Source organism: Accipiter gentilis, chromosome 7 (assembly GCF_929443795.1).
Source record: "Accipiter gentilis chromosome 7, bAccGen1.1, whole genome shotgun sequence".
Classification (NCBI taxonomy): domain Eukaryota; kingdom Metazoa; phylum Chordata; class Aves; order Accipitriformes; family Accipitridae; genus Astur; species Astur gentilis.
In genome coordinates this window covers 39,361,391-39,380,618 of record NC_064886.1, presented here as the reverse complement: position 1 = coordinate 39,380,618, position 19,228 = coordinate 39,361,391, and the positions used below count along the sequence as shown (strand labels likewise).

The 19,228-nt window shown below is 38.3% G+C and overlaps 1 protein-coding gene across 3 annotated transcripts in view; it reads right to left on the bottom strand.

The window, feature by feature from the left end:
* Window positions 1-19,228, bottom strand: part of PLCG2 (phospholipase C gamma 2) — a 70,900-nt gene that overhangs the window by 17,699 nt on the left and 33,973 nt on the right. For all 3 annotated transcript variants that reach the window (XM_049804833.1, XM_049804834.1, XM_049804835.1), the window contains 16 exons: window positions 18,191-18,292; window positions 17,925-18,043; window positions 16,436-16,521; window positions 15,370-15,490; window positions 13,691-13,859; window positions 11,901-12,005; window positions 11,591-11,680; window positions 10,405-10,583; window positions 9,390-9,590; window positions 7,986-8,105; window positions 6,490-6,670; window positions 5,074-5,142; window positions 3,731-3,840; window positions 2,823-2,919; window positions 1,849-1,915; window positions 1,427-1,584 (listed from right to left, as the gene is read on the bottom strand). In XM_049804833.1, the coding sequence (XP_049660790.1) occupies window positions 1,427-1,584; window positions 1,849-1,915; window positions 2,823-2,919; window positions 3,731-3,840; window positions 5,074-5,142; window positions 6,490-6,670; window positions 7,986-8,105; window positions 9,390-9,590; window positions 10,405-10,583; window positions 11,591-11,680; window positions 11,901-12,005; window positions 13,691-13,859; window positions 15,370-15,490; window positions 16,436-16,521; window positions 17,925-18,043; window positions 18,191-18,292 (1,974 nt within the window). The remainder of the gene's footprint in view (window positions 1-1,426; window positions 1,585-1,848; window positions 1,916-2,822; window positions 2,920-3,730; window positions 3,841-5,073; window positions 5,143-6,489; window positions 6,671-7,985; window positions 8,106-9,389; window positions 9,591-10,404; window positions 10,584-11,590; window positions 11,681-11,900; window positions 12,006-13,690; window positions 13,860-15,369; window positions 15,491-16,435; window positions 16,522-17,924; window positions 18,044-18,190; window positions 18,293-19,228) is intronic.

The window sequence follows — 19,228 nt, the reverse complement described above, 5'->3', positions numbered from 1 at the left end:
AATGGGCACAGCCCAAAAACAAACTCACAAAAAACCTGTATCATATTGTAGCATAGTGTTGACTCACTATGCTTTTTCCTTCCCCAAAATTCAGCCTGTTAACTGCACTGGCAAAAAGGGCCTCTCCTCATCTTTTTACCCTCCCAATGCAGCAGTCTATCATATGAACCTTCTACTGGCCACACTATGAGAAAAGACTCCTGATGGACAGAAATGAGTTTTAAAGCATCTTTGAACACAGAGTGTTTAATACATCTCTAACTGTACAGAGGCAGAAAAAGCTGCCAAGCTCCTGAAGAGCCATTGATGTCCCATTAAAAACATTCCATTTGGAGACACTTCTTCTGGGTCATGTTTCTCTTTTTCTCATTTTTATTTCTAAATGAAAGCCTGGCATAAGAACCGTATCTCTCCTCGCCCAACAATAGGTCAACAGCTCCTGTTGCTTCTTCCCTTGCTGAATTTGCAGTCTTCTGCTTGAGACACCAACTTGCCTGCTATAAATAAGATTATAATGACCCTCAGACCATTTACCACTCCAGATGACAGATAAATAGCATGAGCCAACATGATACTGAAACACGTTTTCCATCACTCATATCACCCACTTAACAATAAAAAAGTGAATAAAAGCAACAAAGGAAAGAGCATAGTTAAGTATAGTCATTGTAAGGGCTTTTTGGTCATGTCAGAGACTTCTTAAATACTACAAAAGATGAAAGGGAGGTAAATTAATACATCAGAACAGGAGAAGCAAGTCCTGAAGAATGTCTTTAAGGGGCAGTACTCATAGTGAGATGTAGAAGCTAAACTTGGGCAGAATCTTTTAATCTTCAGGCAAAGATTTAGAAATACTACTACTGAAGATCTGGTAAATCCAGAATGTGCCTATTAGTTACAAATATATAAAGCATTAGCCAAACAATTCCCTATCAGTGCCACTGCATTCACTGGACAGCAGAGTTAGTAAACAGGATAAAGAAGCATTTAGGCAAAGGCAGCTCACATTTCACATATACTTACTAGTGGATTCACAACTGATCAGAATAGTCTGATATCAGAGCTTCTTCTGCTTAACACTACGACTGAACCAGTGTAACCAGATATAAAATTTTAATGGCATCTATTTTGTACTACTAAGCACATTTCACTGAGGTGCAGGGTGCAAAATAGACAGTAGTCTACTGGAAAACTCCTGTTAACATAAATTTACATAAAATGCTAATTTACATACCATTCCCAAAAGAGTTTAGGGAACAAGATTCAAAGCATCAATAAAATGAACAGAAAAACAGCAACATGGAAGAGAGTGAAGGACCATGTGTTAGCAAGGTTTAGCAGTGTATGGCAGCTAAAGACGAATCCTACTGTAAATTTATAGCAGTACATTATACAAAAACAACAACAGATAGATTTTAATCAATACCTCTTCTGTAGTTTTCCAGGTGATTTCACGGATACTTTGGTACCATTCAAAGAGTTCTTCTACTTTATCAGTTGCAAACTCAACACATGGATCTTCTGGATTCTTAGGTTCCAGAATGAAGACAAAAGGCTTTTTGTGTTTCCCTTGTGGCATTTTCACTGTTAGGCAACACAGTAGCAAGATATTTATACTAAAATCCAACAGTAGTTCTTCTAAGCTGTCATGGTTGATTTATTGCAACAGTTACTATCATAAAGTTTCATCATATTAATGGTACTAGCTATATTAATACAAGTAGGTGTTTTGGGTTTTGTTTTTTGTGTTTTGTTTTTTTTAAAAAAATAATCTTTCCTGCTAAACGTAAGAGTCTACTCAACACAGAAAGCTCAGGAGTCCACATGTAAGTATCAGAAAATACATACCAACATTGTACGTATTGAGTACCAGTATACCGCGACATAGAGAGCCTAATGGATTGTCCTCAATAATCTGAAAAACACAAGTGAAATCTGACTCTAAATCTCCTCGAGTGAATATGCACAGGACATTAACAAATAATAAACATGCACCATTAAATCTAACCTCAGTTTCACTGAAAGCATGCTCACTATAATGTTTAAAAGCCTGTTTCCATATCAAGAATTTCTCATTTTGAGAAACACATAAGGATCTCTACAGTGAGATCAGTCAAAATGAGGAGTGCAGCTTCTGTCCTAACACAAGTGCTCATTTTTCAAGTCTGCTTAAGGCTGCAATGACAGGGATGGGGAAATCCAATACATGTGTTTTCCTCCATAGACTCCTGGAAAATCATTGGAAATGCTTCAGAACAACAAAAGAATTCAATGTTTTATTTTTAAAATGCAAAAATGTCAAAACTGCTTACTATCGAGTTTTGTTTTGTGGAAGACATCTTTGTCCAAGACTCCAGACTAGATTTTTAGACAATTGTGACAAACAGTATAGGGTTAGTTATGCATAAAAACTTAATAATGGAGCATGAAATGGCTAGTAAGATGTGTTTGGACACGTAGTGTTCTTATTTGCAAATATTAAGGCAGTAATTATACAGGCAAACTAGTTAAAAGTTTCAGGCACATTATCGTTTAGCCAAACTATCTGAAAAATCTAAACTGGTATGATTTTCATTAGCAGGAAACCATTATAATCTCCTAAAACCCCACCAAATCAACTACCTCCTTAAGTAGTTTTCTATAAGGGATGTCCTGAGAAAAACGTTCAGCAGCAGTGAACAGTGAAGAATGCATTCATTTCTCTATTCTGTGTTCTCTCAAACAAACAAGAGCATGCAGAGTCGGAATTCTATAAACCAGACTTCCACTTCCAATAGGTAGCATCTTCTAGGGAAATATAGCAGACAAACCTTAACCCTCACCTGGTTTTCAAGCTCAGCAGAGTTATCAGATGACAGGTCTTCAACATAATTAGATGGAAAATAGTGTTGGACTTTTTCTCCATAATCCCCCTTCCACCTGAATTTAAAAAGAAAAGTATATATACAGAAAAAAAAAAAAATAGTTAAAGAGCTTCAATAAGTCATTAATGAAGCAATAATCCTCAAGAAATTGGTCATTAGTACCCCATACTAGCTTATATTTTGGTGATAGCCAGCTAGACAAGTGACAAAGTAGCTAAAACATCTAACAAAGTGATCATTAACTGTAGTAACAGATCATTTCAGAGGGATTACTGTTACTGTAAACTGTAATTAGTGACTTAAGAGGCTTTTTCCCCCTCCAGTACTAAAAATAGTATTATGTGGTTGATTACCCTGCAGATATTACAGGGAAACATTAGATTCCCAAGCTTTCCAAACAATTTTCAAGCCAGCTAAGAAAGAAAACCTCTTATGAAGGGAGACTATACAGATAACTAAAAAAAGGTATGTTTGATTCCTGAGATGTACTTAGCAGAGCAAGGAAAGAAACAGAGCAATGATGACAATGGTAATAGATACATGACTTCCCAGAATACACAAGTGTTCGGTAAAGATGAATGTAGTAAAGGGAAAATACTGGACACACTGGACTATGGAGGTTCTGCAGGCTGAGGTTATTGCTATAGGATAGAAAAATGGAAAAGACGTGAAAGGAGACTTGAAGATAAGGCAGTTTGGGTTTGGTTTTTTTTTAAATACACTGGCATTAAGATTTGTACGGCCACAGTTAATAAGCAGCAATCAGACAATAGGCACAGTTTTTAAAAACTGCTACTCAAAGCTCAATTTTTTCCTCCATCTAGTAAGTCACCAGAAGTTCTCCTATGAGGAACCTTTGTCCTTACCAGCCTCCAGTTTCCTTTGTGACATTATGAATTAAAGCTCCTCGAGAAAAGCTCAATTCATCACTTCTTTTGGCTCTGTAGTCATACAAGGCTTTCACTGTTCTCTGAGGCTTTAAGAGAAACAGAGCAAAGAGGTCATCTAGGGGGATGGGTCATAAAATAATCAATAATGCAATCTTAACAAAAAAATAAATAAAAGGAGGTGGGATTGGATCATTTTTGTTGTTGTTTTTGTTATGAAGCTTAGAAAACATAATACTAAAGTTCCAGAGTGACATCTATTGGTGGAAGCAAGTGATGCTACTTAACTACTATTCAAGTACCAGCTTGGAAAAAAGAAAAGAATCTTTCTTTTAAGGGTGTTGCAACATAATTACTGGGGGGAGGGAGGATAGAAAAAGAAAACCACACAGTGAAAGATCAATCCTTTATCTTCATTGCATGTATTCATATGCAGTTGGAGTTTGTAGGCTTAGGTTCCTACAAAGCCTCCACTTCAAAACCACATCAGCTATCCTGCTGGTCACATCTCCTTTAGGAAGTCAACCAGATTTAGCAAGACAAGCAATTTCTTTATCTTGAATTTACCACTACCCAAATTCTTTAGCAGCAATGAAAATTCATTGGCCAAAAAGACTAAACAGAATTACAGCCAAAAAATTTACAAGCAGGTGAACTTTTATGAGAATTTACAAGTAGGCAGGCCTTAAAAAGAATTAGAGATAAGTAGATGTTTGCTGTCCCACTTGTTTTTAAAACATTATATATGTATCTCAAAAGAAGACAAACTTTAATAACTCATTAATAAACCAAAGACACCACTTTTATATAGAAAGCACATAAATAAACTGCACCTATCTATGCATGCAGGCCATGTTTGCTAATGGAACTGCGATAGTTTTGTGCACACATAAGTAACAGTGCTCATAAACACACACACACAGACACGCACACTTGGGGTTTACATGTTGTACTTTCTTTTCATGAAGACTTGGCCTTCTCAAATTGAATCTTCTTATAAGTTATTTAATTTGGGGGCATAGCTGCATAAGAATGCATGCCAAATCAAATCGCCTCCACAGACTTAATAGCATAAAGTGCCCAAATTCCCAGTATGGATGAATAAATACAGGATTTGCACACAAGAAAATGTGTGGGTACAAATTTTAAAGAGATGTTAGAAAAAAAGTCACATCCTTTAAACTTCTGCTGCCCAGTCCTCTATAACTTAAGCAGGCTAACGCCTTCAATTATCCTTTTCATTACTCCTAACAGGAAATCAACAAACAAGTCTCAATTTTCAGAAGTCTACATTAAGTGTGAATATCTCTCTTTAAGCATACCACTGTAGGGGTGATTTCACTGGGTTCCACATACATCTTGACATCATAGAGGGAGTTAATATCTTTTTCCTAAAAACAGGAAGAAGGAAAAAAAATAATGAAGTTACAGGAGTAAAAATTATAAAATTACTTAATGTTAATAGAACATTCATTGCTGAAACCACCTTTCTGACAATACATAGGCCGACAGAAGAGGAGGGAAGCCAGACACCCATGTTATGCTCATTTCTATAGTTGAACATAGATAAACACGAGTTTGTTATTTAACCTGTCTATGCCTCAGTTTAATCAACAGTAAAACACAATGAAACAGCAATACCTCAACAAAGGTATCTCTTAATCAGTCAAATAGCTTTGAGATTGTGAGTACCCTTCTGTGTGCAGCCAGGGAAGACAACAGCTACACTTAGGATTTCTGTGTTACAGTACTTTAGTTCCAGTATTGGTTTCACTATTAGATAAAAATTCTAAAACAGTATACACAGTCATATTTTTAATTTTAGTCTCTCCTTGTGTTCCCATTTGGACCCAGTCCTGGGATACAGAACCTTAGCTATAGGCAACATCATAAAAAATCCTGAGGTCTAAAATGTTTTCAGTCCCTTTTAGTCTCCCCAGAAGAAACAAAAAACCCAGACTTTGATTTCCTCAAACATGCCAGACACGTTTTTCCTGCAGCTTCTAACAGACATATATTTGAAAACAGAAGACAGCATCTCAGGCTTTTCAAAGGCCAGTTACCTCGGCAAAGCTCTCTCGTCACGAACACATCCATCCAGAAAGCAAGCCTCTATCCTAAGGTAATTATCCAGGCTCCCAGTTTAGTCAATGGACAGAGACAAGTATCTCTTGGGGAGATTTTCTCATGCTTATCTCACAGAGTGAGCCTTCAGAGGTACCTCTCACTTTTTACCACAGAAGGCAGTTGGACACCATCCCTGAGTTGGCTCCAGTACGGTGAAGCGAATGCCACTGCCTGTCCAGAGCGAGAGGCACAGCAGAATATTTCATTTTTTCTGAAAGGCTTAGCAACTGGCATCTGCATGATCATTTTAAGATCTCTGCCCACTCCACCAATAGAAGACAGGTCCAAATGCAGGCAAGGCTATTGTCAAAAACTTGTGTTAGCAGAGCAACAATCCCCCACTTCACAGAGCAGCTTTTCTAATCAAATCATGAAGAAGTTGATCATGAGTTGACCGGTAATCAAAGATTAAGCTCTTTCCTTTACGTATCTCAAAGCCTTCGTGAGAGAAGTCAGTATAACCATCTCAGTTTCACAGATAAGAAAATTACCTGCTTAACCTCCCCCAAAGATCATCTACCAGAGCCAGAATCAAACCCACCAGCCCCAGGTCTAGATCTGGGACTCCATCCACTACAGCAACCGGCACTCGTACAAAGACCATTGCTTACCGTGCTGTAGCGCTCCAGCAGCTCCTCAGTCACCGGGTAACGCAATTTCATCTTCCTGTACAGCGGATGCTTCTCATAGTATGTTACCAGCTCCACTAAACTCTCAAAATAGGCTGAGGTTCCAAGCACAAAATGGCGACCTTCTTGCTGAATACGGAAGTGCTTCACTTTCCCCTCCGCTCTGTGAAACAAGTGCAGGTGCTGTAAAAGGTATTGGTACTTGCAGTGAGAGCACCAGTGCTGTAAACTGGACCAAAGCTGCTTTGTGCATCTTAATCACGTGAAATAATTTCTCCCTCTTCCAAAACCTCTTTTATTCAAATTGAATTCCAGTTGCCTGATTAAATTCACAAAAAGACATTCTAACTTTTCTACAATGTACAGGGCCTTGGGACAAATCCATGGTTTTGCTTAGATTAAATTTCCCTATTTTTTTCTCCCGCAGATAGTATGAAGGTGACAAAATACCTAACACAAATGTCTCTGATCAGACTGAGAGTCCCTCTGGAATCCACTGATGATGATCTGCCACTGTCCCTGAGCGACAGACACACTCCCCTCAAAATGAGTAGCTGTCTCTTCCCTGTAATCATTTTGATAACTACAGCAATCAATTTTGAAAGAAAAAAAAAATCTCTTGTGCTTGAACACAGCTTTTGTGCTTGCACTGGTAACAGTAAAGGCATCCACTGACAACCATTCCACCCACAGAAGACCCCTGCATCCTTTTCAAGCTGCTGAAGGTTTGATACTTGTTGTTTTCCCCACTGTGAAACGGTTTTACTGAGATGCTGCATCACAAGTTACTTCAATATCCACCTTAGTAACAGCAGAAAGCTTCAAACCAAAGTACACAGGGGACGGGGGAATTCTAGACATCTTCAATACACAGTAAAGCATGTAAAAAAGAGGAAAACAAGCATTTGTTTTTCCAAAGCAATTTTATATGTTGCAGAAACAGGCATTTTTAGAGAAATGCAATTTGATTTGAAGGCACAATAGAGAACACCACAATTCTATACATTTTATTAATGTTGATGTAAGAACCACAGTTTCAAAAATATTTTCCCTGGCAAGACAAGCCAACAATTTCATTCTGACATTTCATTTCAGTCAGTTATATGACAGGGCAGGATTTCGAGGGGATAAGGACCTAGAATCATGCTGAACCAGCACCAAAGAAAACTTTAAAATAACACCCTGTAGTAAGGAGCGTCAAGAAAGCAAAGAAGGGCCATGCACAGTTCTGTATAGGAAGAAAAGGACAGTCGGTGCCCCAATATTCTTTTAAAAACATAAAGGTTTATTCCAGTCACAAATTAACTCTTGTACACATTCTCATGCATGGACCTGCTGCGCAAATCAACCATGCTAATTACTCAAAGTTCAAAAGCAAGAATCTTATGACTTCAAAAAGACCACAGTATTTTTTAAATAAGAAAAAACAGAACATTGTTGGGCTACTAGGCAATGTAGTCATATCTGTCTTTTCTTACCTGAAAGTCATGGCAAACGAATCAGGCTCATCTCTCTTTCTAATCAGAAAGGCTCCATCTCGAGGAATTCGCATCAGCATGTCTTCTGCCTCTCCCCGACTCAAGTTGCTATAGTACCAACTGTAAGTTAAAAATCAAAATGGACAAAGGATTGCAAAGCTTGTCAAATGTCATTCAGTAAGAATAACAGGCAGCGTTATTAACAACAGAGTTTCAAACATTACAATAAAAATTATGCATTAGATTTTCCCCATCTTGCTACCTATGACAGCAGCTTATTACAAAACACTAACACAGCAGCTTATATTGGATGAAAGCATCAAGAATATATCAGAACACCTTATCTGTCTGAAATCATAAAAAATCTGCATTTCTTCCCAAAACAAAGGCACTGGATCCTACTTTTAGTCTGCCATTCAGTTTTCAGTAGTTTATTAAGTTTTGGCATAGTAAATTTAAGGAAAAGCCCAAAACACAGACAAAATAAACACACATGGCATTTGAATTCTTTTATTCAGAGCTTGATTTTATCTTTCACTGTAGGGATGGACCTATCTTGGATTTAATGTGCCTTCAGTGAAGCTGCAGCCACTTATACTGGCAGTACATCTCCACCTATACAGAAAGGCAGGAAAGCCTAACCCTTAAACTCTACCCTCTCCACTGGCTTCCAAAGTTATCTACAGGTGGCCAGTGACTCCCAGATCCCGGGGAGGGTGGTGGCGGCGAAAAAAGAAGTTTAAAGTCACAGATCAATATTTCACATGCAAAGATTTACTTTTTCTCGCTACAAAGAAAACATAACAAAGGGCAGTGTTTACAGTGTTCTGTCAGCAAACAAGAGCAAGCTCTGCCCAGGATCTGCATTAGGCACCAGCTGGAAATAAACACCAAGCTATACTACTTCCTATCAGCATGGGGCAAAGTCAGCCTAACTAACTCTGACAGGGGTGAGGTGGAGGGTAGGATTAGGAAAATGTAACTGTTTGGGCTCACTGCCCCTATAATAGAGTTTCCAGATGGCACAGACCATGACCACTTAGTTGCCAGGCCACAGCCAACTACTAAATATCTAATCCAACCCACTGGGTGTTATAAAACACTAAGCAGAGAAAGAAGGAACTGGCACACTTCCACAGCATTACACTTCTCACTGATTTTCCTAGCTGCTGTTAGTAAATTGCTTTCCCAGTGACTGTTCTGTGTTGTACCAGGTTCTCACAAAGTCAGTGATCTTACTCAGCATCTTTCAGAGAAGCCTATTCCTATGACATCTGTGGACAAGCAACACTCAGCTGTGCTTCTGAATCCAGGAAATTTTCTATGCAAAAATCGAAGACCATCTAAAACAATGCAAAGGACACTGTCATAACAACCCTAGTGCTTGTCTTCTGCTGTACGTACCCTTTAGTCTCATGAGGGCTGGGATTAGGCACAGCATCAGTCAGACGCAGCTCAAATTCAGCACATCGCAAGTGGGCTTCCTTGTAGTGTTGAATGAGATCATAGATGCTATCAAAAGTGAGGTTGTCTGTCAGGTAGTATTTCACAGTGTCCCCATCACTTGAAGAACGGATCCGGCAATGCTGGACTCTACCTGACCTCCTGAAGAAATTAAGAGGTGCATAAGGAAAAGAAAGGCTTTATAATAGGTTTTCTTCTTTTGAAGTATTTCCTCACCCATTCCTGGTCAACTACTTGGTGAGCTTGCAAAGAAGCAAAAAATCTGTATCATCTCAGAAAACAACCAAAGTAAGAACAGCAACAAAAATCCCGACAAGTAAGATTACAGGACCAAAAATAATAATTTTCAGCCCACAGTGGTTTAAAATCTGGCATACAGTTACTCGCTGTAAAATTTGCTCTGACAGCTCTCTGGGTCAGAAATCCATCTGATACACTATTCCTCATAATGTCCCAGCCAGAAGAAAAAGACCTCAGACTACCAAAAAACCAAACACATCCCTCAACCCCCAAAAATTCTTTAATTTTTTCCCTCTAGAGGATCCTTTAATTGAAAAAATCAATTTCTGCTAATAAAGGTATGCTCCAGTAATTTATCCCTAATTAAAAGATCAAATTTTGGCCCACTCATTGAGGAAATAACAAATCCTATATCCTATCCTGCCAGAGCACTAGAGAAGTTGGGGGGGGGGGGGGGGGGAATCAAACCAGTCAGTCCTCTCCTGACAACTGTAGCACTTCAAATAAAGCCCACTCTGCCAAAATGCACTATGCTACACTTAAGTTTAATTTAGAGAGTAGCCTTTCACAATCCCATCAATAACATTCTAGTAATTATAGCAACTCTTCACTCTTATTTCCTCTCAGCTATAAATGTATACTTGAAAAATACATACATTTTTGTCCATTGCCATAAACCAAACAAAACCCACATAACAATGGCAGAATGACATACCAGAATGACAAGGTGCAATCATTAGGGAAGGCCTCACTTTCCCTAACTAGGAATGTCCCATCCTTGCCGCCCATTTCAGCACAATATTCCTGGAGCAGTTTCTCAGCAGTTGTTCTCCCCTCTTTCATTTTCCCATGGAACCATTTCTCTTTTAAGTGCAGCTCAGTACGTTTCACCTCCTAGACCAGAAAATAAGAATTTTTATAGTGCATTTCTAATTTTATGATTTTGAAACAAAGTACTTGTTATTGATGTAACAATCTACTATTTCAGGATTTCAGCTCTTCCTAGCCCTGAACTCTGCTTCCACAAGCAAGCCCATCAGCTTTACAGTCACCATGACTCTCCTCCCCAGTTAAGCCATTTCTTTGGAGCAGTGATCCACTTCAGCCTTATTCAAATATGTAATCAACAGAAAGTGAACAAATGCAGCAATACAAACACCGATTCATATTTTCAAGGCAAAACACAGTACTACTAATTCACAGTTTCTAATCAGCTTTTTCCAGGATTCATCTGTGTTCTTCATTACACATTAATTATTTTACTAATATTAACATCTAGGTGAATGGGTAAAATGTTCTGTACATACAGAGATCTCTGAACCATGCACATACACGTTAGCAATGAAAGAGCGTGCATGGAAACCCAAAAGGTCAGAACAAGAAACCATGCTGAATATCACTGCTAATGCAACCCTTACTGAGCCTCATGTTTCTGCTTTACCATGCACAACAGCCAAGTAATACATGCTCACCTGTGACAAACACTTTGCAAACGTGAAATGAACAACATGCACTCTGTAAGAGGTGTGCCATATTACTAACACAACAAACCTTAGTTCATCATACTGTCTTCATTTGAGAATAGCAATAATACCTAGCCAGAGGCATATAAAGACTTTGACTGTCCATGCATGCCTCAGCACTAGCATTTAACTACCAAAATTGTATTTTGTTGTCTTTGTACTCCTCTTTGCAAGTCCTCAATCAGCCAAGGGAAAAAATTATTTTATTAAAAATAGGGTTAATTGGAGTACCTTGGTAAAGATACTTTTTAAAATTTTTTATCTCCAGATACACTTGTTATCTGACATGGACCCTCTACAGTTTCAACATCAGCATAAAAAATACATATCTGTAGACACTGAAATAATCTGAGAGAATAAAAAGAACATAGCCATCACCTTTGATGAATCTTCATCAGCATTCTGTTCTATATCATCACTGAATGAAAGCTTTTCATCAGCAATAGCACAGTAGTGCCGAGTCCATTTCTAAAAGTTGAGAGATATTAAAACCATTAACAAGACAGAGGGAAACTCACTAGCTACAATTTCAAAACAAGGTATAACAATAAACAAAATACATTCTGCCCCTCATTCACATCTGTTCAACTGACAATCTTACTTATACAAATATTGAGAAAATTCATGTAAATTTCCAGTTATCACACAACCTAGTAACAAACTATAGCAAATATTACATAAATAATACCTGTTCTATTGTGTCCCACATGTAAAGTTCTCCTTGTTGCTTTTTTTCTTCTTTCTTGTCTTCCAAGTTCACATCAATGTCTCCCTTTGGCCCCAGTTTTTTGTGCTTAAAAACAAAAAGCACCACCACATTCATACACTCACCATTTAGTAAAGGTATCATTCAAGCAATGAAGAAACAACTAGTTTGATAAGATCTCACTGTTCTTTAGATGACAGAAAACGTGAAGTGACACACAAAAAGAAATACGGATAAAACAATAACCCCTCTGCAGAGAGCACAGGACATAAGGAACAAAACCCAAAACAAAACAAAAAGATAAGGAATTAAAATGAATGGGGAATTCATTCTTCCACAAGAAAAATGAACAGAAGGGAATTTTTTTATGAAATGAGGGGTGAATTCTACTTTCTTGAGAGTGCTCACAAAAAACAGTGGCTCAAGGGGCTAAGGGTAACATCAAATACTTAACTGCAGTTAATGATAGGATTAATGGTCTCCTATCTAGTAGCTCTCAATTACATTCAGTTCTGCGTAGCTTACTGTAGGTAGATTTCAATTTGACAGGCTTATCTGAAAAATGTCACAGGCTCCTAAAGTAGGAGCTCCCTCTGACTGTTTACTGACAACATTTTCCAAACAAAAGCCAAATAACACAACTAGCTTACTGGCAGGTGCTGATCTATTTAAAGACTCTTTAATGCTCTTTTAGACAGGACAGAGCGATATGGATGTTCTCTTGTGCAGACTTATAGTAGTTTGTAATTCTTTTTCAATCACATCTGTCATGTTATTATTCATGTGCCTATGCATCTCCCCTCTAGGCTCTGCAAGGTAACAATAGATAGTTTGGAGGGGAAAAAAACCCAAAAACTTAAGCACAGAGCTTTTACACCTTATAATGGGGTGCTATTACTTCCAGTCTTACATTCAAGAGCTGTATGCTTATATCTGTCTACCCTTATTTCTTCTGTTCACAAGTTTAATACATAGGAAGCAGTACTGTTAGAAGAGCTGGAAAACTGAAGCATGGACAAAAATAATTATTATTTTACTAAAGAGATCGTGAGCAGCCCTCAGATTCTCCACCTAGTTATGCCTTTCAAAAAGTTCCACTGCAGTTTCAGTCTGAGAAGTCTTCTTTTAGTTATCTGCCTGGTGTTGTTGCACAACAGTACTGAGTAAAGCATCTGTACTGCCCAGAAGGTAAGACACTCTAATAGGACCACCTCTGTTTTTTACAAGTGGCTCACTAAATTGCATATTTAAATCACATTCAGTTAGTAAACACCCACCAATTTTTGAAGTTTCCAAGCAATCTTGACAACTCAAGTGTGCAGCCTGCAAGTGCTTTGGGTTTCACTTGAATTAGAGGAATTCTTCAGGAAAAAAGTTAATAACACTAATCTAACTTTCTATTCAAGAACATACTTTTGTAATTTTTAAGCAGGCCATATTGTGTAGGAAGTCTATGATAAGCATCTGCAGCAGTGAGTCCTTGCTGAAATTTAGCAGTGACATTTCAGGAGCTGGAAGACCTTTAGAAAAGAGCTGACATTCAATCTGACACTTGTACTAGCAACACTTATTGCAAAGAAAAACCAACAGGAAGCACTTTAATACATAGTTTTACAGAACTCCATACAATATTGCAAAATGTTACTACTACACTCTTTAAGCATGGGGTTTCTTGTCTCTCAACAGAAACTAAGCTGTGAAGCCCGAATTAGTATTTCTGCCTCCTGCTCTTGTTTTCCTATTTTATCTACCAGTGCACAAAGCAAGCCTACCTTGATGATGATTTTTTCTTTCAGCTGGGTTGGTGATGGTAGCTGATCTGCACTGGCTTCAATAGGCTTCATTAACAGCTGATCCCCGAATACCTCCTTGAACACTTTGGCCATGTGTCGCTGCTGCTCCACACTACAATGCTCTTCAATTGACAGAATGACTGGGTATCTTTGATGGAGAAAACAAAGGTGAATGAAGACAATTTCTTTTTGCTACAGCTGGTGAGGCAAGGAAAACAGCACCCTCTCTCACCCCCCCAGATCAAAGAAAATATGTAAAGCAAACAAGAAGACAAAAGAAATAGACACACAACAGACAATAATAGATGTGCAATCACAGAATTGTTAAGGTCACAAGGGACCTCTGGAGGCCATCTAGCCCAAACCCCTTCTTTGGGAAGACCCAATTCCTAAATTAAATCAGGTTGCTCAGAGCTTTGTCCAGCCAAGATTTGAACACCTGCAAGGACAAAGATTCTTTCCAAGCTCTCTGGGCACAGTTTCAGTGCTAAAGCACCATTATGTGAAAATTTGTTTCTCCTCTCCTCAAAGTTGTGACTGTTTTCCTTCGCATGCACTCTGAGAAGAGTCTGGGTCTATCTTCTCTATAATCATCCACTAGGTAGTGGAAGACAGCAACCAGACTCCCTCATTAACCTCTTCTTGAAGCTAAACAAACTTAGTTCTGCGAGCTTCCCCTTGAATATCGTGTGCTCCAGCCACAGCCCTAAAAACTGAGGCAGAGAAAGCATTGAGTACTTCAGCCTTCTCCAGTCACTGTCCAGTTCAGCAGCATGCTCACATTTTTCTTAATCCTCCTTTTGTTGCAATTGTACCTGTAGAAGTCTTCCTTGCTGATCTTCACATCCCTCAGCAATTTCATCTCCAGATGAGCTTTGACTTTTCTAATTTTGTCCCTGCATATCCAGGAAATACTTCAATACTCCTTCAGGGTAGCCTATCCCTTAATGCAAGTAGGGAAAGCATCACACTGCATTCACGGTACTGATGGTCTGAAACCATAATGCACCATGAATTATGGTTGTCATTAACACAGTATGCCCATGCAGACACTATCCCACATGAGAAAATAATGCTTCTTTATGTCCAGCTGGTAAAGTGGAAAAACAGGACACTGGCAGTCCTATCTCTTTCCCAATTTTGGGACAAAATTTTTCATGTCAAGGACACCTCAGCACAAGTTATAGAAGGGCAGAGCAGAGATGCAGATTTAAACCCACATTATCAGTCCAGGAGGCATGCTATGAATTCTCCATCTTCTCAGCTAAGACCTCCCCTAAAACATGAACATCACCTGACAGACATATTGCTTGTCACTTGTAGTATTTGATTACTTTAAAAAAAAATAAAAAAATTAAAGACAAACTATTCAGCATTTGAAGTTTCACACTTCAATTTAAAAACAGAAGACCCAAGCGAGAAGATGGGAACCACTTTAGGTTACTCACTATCTTCCTTAGCAGCAAACTGTTATATAATGGGACTTTACCTCAAAACTGAATCTATTAAAGACACACATTTGGCAACAATGAAGACTACTGGAATGTCATTATTCTCCTATTACTTTTTGCTCTAGATTACAGTGAAAATAAGTTCAGGAAGGTCTAAGCACATGAAAACAGGCTTAAGGAAAAAAAAAAAAAAAAATCAAAGCTTACTCAGATGCAACAAAGGCATGATCTTTGATTGCCTGTACTACATCATCAAATTTGATCTTTGTTGTCCGTGTCCATCCGTGGTAAATGATGGGTTTCCCATCAGGACCATCCCAGCAATCCACTAGGAAAGACAAGCAGTGGAAAAAGGAAGAGACCAAGCAGTTACTTAAATAACTCTAGTAGAAGGCATACATCCAAATCTTCAGTGTTCCACATACCGAATCATAGACTTTAATGTTCTAATAAAATATTCTATTAGGTGAATTTATATCTCTCACAGAGGAAATTAAGTTCACTTAAGAACGAGCAATACAAATAAAATACAATATAAAATTTTCCCAAAGTATTATCATGTGGGAAACTAGAAATAAGGAATTCAGGCAGCTATATTGTCAGTCTACTCATTTACAATAATTTTCCAGGGATAAATACACTCCAACAAGTGGCAAGTTGACAGCTTATCTCTTTTGTTGATTTTAACCCTGAAATTCTAATTTGAGATACATTTTGCATTAGCCAAATTAGCAACTAGTTTTATGAAGTAACTGGTGAAATAACATGAAATTAAAGTAAAATTTCTCAATAAGGTACACAAGCACAGGGATGAAGACACATACACAGTTAGTGGAAAACAAATGCACAAAGACATCAACTGATTTACAAGCAAGTTAAACACAATGACAAATGGCACCAAATTACAAAAATCTCTCTCCATTAGGCTTGTCTGTATTACAATGAAGGCAAATAAACTATCTATCTACACTACACAAGTAATTCCAGTTTAAATCCTACACTTTCATATAGTAGATCCAAGATTGAATTTTTGGCATACAGTGAGATTAGATTTAGAAAGACCTTTTTAAAATTCCAAGGGAACAAGAATCAGAGCTAGTGAACAGGGCAATAGTGAGGCATAAGAAAAACAATTTCAGGAATCGGTGTTTTTTTATACGACTAACTTCAGAAAACAAACTAGTTCTTGGTTTCGGTTCTTTCTTGGTAAACAGGGGAAACTCTATTTATATGGACAGCATGTTACAAACCACTCAACAAACTTTTTACTCACACTCAATACATCGACATCCCATTCTAAGGCACCTAATGTAAGCTTCTGTGGAGGATTCACTTCGAAGCTGGTCTCCTGTCAGATATCTAAGGAGTAGAAGGAAATTGTAAAAGACAGGCAGCCAGTTTCAACCATTTCCCGCTCACTCACTGGGCAACATTTTTTCCCCTGTCATGGAGAATGTATGTTGTTTTGGGGTTTTTTTTTGTTTGGTTGGGTTTTTTTACTTGCAATGGAAGAACTGGACTCTGCTGAACCTGACACCATCAGATTTTTGAATGGACCAGATTATAGGAGATTAAAGGCTCAATCTAAAAGTCAACCAACTCTGACACATTTCTGGAGAGCAAATTGTGAGCTTTGAAACATACCTAAACCTCATCATGCTGAAGCATAATCATGTTGGAGGGGTGTGGAGGGTATTTAGAGTGATACCACACCCTATACTTCAAAATACCAATAAGCTATATCTATATCCACTTTATTTCATTCCCTGCAGTATTTTATTTGTTCACCTCTCCTCCCTCTCTTTACACCTTCCTTCTTTTCATTACAATGCTAGATGAGCAAATCCCCTTTATTTGAAGACAGTTCAAACTCATCATCATATAGGTTTGTACTTGGGCTAAAGAGCTCGCATACTACAGACTGTTAAGGAAAAGGGCTGGATACCTTAATACCTTAAACACAAACTACAGAAATCAGCAGGTAAGTTACTAAGCATAAAATTCTAAAAACAGTAACAACAAAAATACGGTCCCCAGGCCTTCAAAGTCCCGGCTGTAAAATAAACTCAAAGTAACAAAGAAGAGCATGGATAGCAAACTGCAGTCTTCCTCTGCCTCAACCACCTTTGCCTGCTCTAATCCTTGTCACCCAGGCAAAGACCATGAATAGCTACATCCTGATCAGTAGATGTGCTAATTTAAGGTCCCCATATTCCCTTCCCACTCAGGACCAAATCTTTTCCACTTTGTGACACTGTAAACTGTCAGAGTATCTATCTATAGTGCACATCACTGCCTCCTTTCCCAAGGCAACAAATCCACTACCCTTCAGATCACAGAAACTGTATGGGATTTTCCCACAGGGCAAGTGGGGTCCTTATGGCATTCTTATGTTCAGGTACAGTTACTGCTGACACTAGCTCAATGAGGCTATTGGTGCATGGAAAAATGGAAGCTCCCTCCATAACTTTAATTTCTGAAAGCAGAGAGGCTGGAACAGTCTCCACTCAAGACTTCTTTTTAATTTTCTAGCAGGATTCAGGGTTTGGGTTTTCTGGCAGATGAGCTCAGTTGTATCTCAAAACAAGAGAAGGGGAAAAAGGAGTCCCACAAACTGTATTTGCCACATTTACATCACATTTTAGGAAGGTTTCACACATCCATGCAGTATATTTCTGGCATACTTTTGAAGTGTTACTTTCTCCTAACAGGTGGTAGGTCTGTTTGAACAGGGATAGACAATGTGACTTTTGGTAACTTACGTGTTATGAGAGGAAGAAATCCAGTAGTGGGACAAAGGATTATTCATGTCCTGCGCATCTATTGAATCATATTTCTCATCCCAAATACTGTTTTCTTTTGCAAAAAGGTAAGTGAGGAACTACAATACAAAGAGAGAGACTGAATTGAAATGCTTTTACCATACAAGACTAAAACCCAGAGAATCTGCCATCCAATTAACAAACTAGGAACTAGTGTTGAAAGAAAAAAGTCCACAAGGAACTATTGAAAAGGATCATTATCTTACCTCATCAACAAAGAGGAACGGTTCAGCAGTTTCTCTCATAGTGTCATCAATAAACTTCGTCATTCGTTCTCGGACTTTACTGAGATCTTGTGCCCAAGATTCCTTCAGATAATAATACAGTACACAAAAAAAAAAAAAAAAAACCAACACTTTAGAAGTGGTGTTATTCTATATAAAATCAAATAAGGAACAGAGAGACCTACAAATGTGATTTACTTCTCTCCCATATGGCTAGTTTACTGTCAATATATTTTATTGTATCCATGTATCTTAAGAGTTTCCTCCATGATGTCTAAGGGGGAAAAAGAAGATCTCCATCTCGGTACCTTCATATAGATTGGAGGCCCACAAGATACATACTATGTACATATATGCACAGAAAAAAGCTGGCCTCCTTGAAGGACATGCCTTAACTATAATCTCTCTCATTTCTAAGTGCAATCTGAACATCCTTTTAACACAGTGAAATAGGGAGAAAAAGAAAGTAGCAAGCTTATACAGGAAGCGTAGGTCTCACTTTTCAATCATATTTGCAAACCTGGAGCTTAGCAGCGCCTAGCAAATGTCGCACAATTTTTTCCCATGGTGTCTGTGCTAAATAACATTATAGAAGACCACAAAGACACGGTTCCAATCCCTGTCTCTATCCTTATCTGCTTGCTGGTATGGGACATTGAACTGGCTTCATTCAACAGAAAATTACTTTTGACTTGAATGCAGGCAGTCAGCTCAGCTTTTTATGTAAGAGCTGCTAAAATGGGGGCATGGCCAAGGCATTACCCCCAGATGTACCTATGATGACAGCTGTAACTAGGCCAGGCTATCATCTTTGACATACATCCAGTGTTTTTTTCTAACCTTGTCTGTTTAACTACATGACTAAGTGGAGACCTGTTAAAACCTTATTTACTGCATCCCCCTTCTCGTCCTCTGGTGCACCTCCAGAGTCTTTATACAGATGAAAAATAATAGTTCTTGTGAACTTCAATGGCAACAAAAGAGGAGAAATCTTTCCAAGGCCTAGTATCACAGCTGACA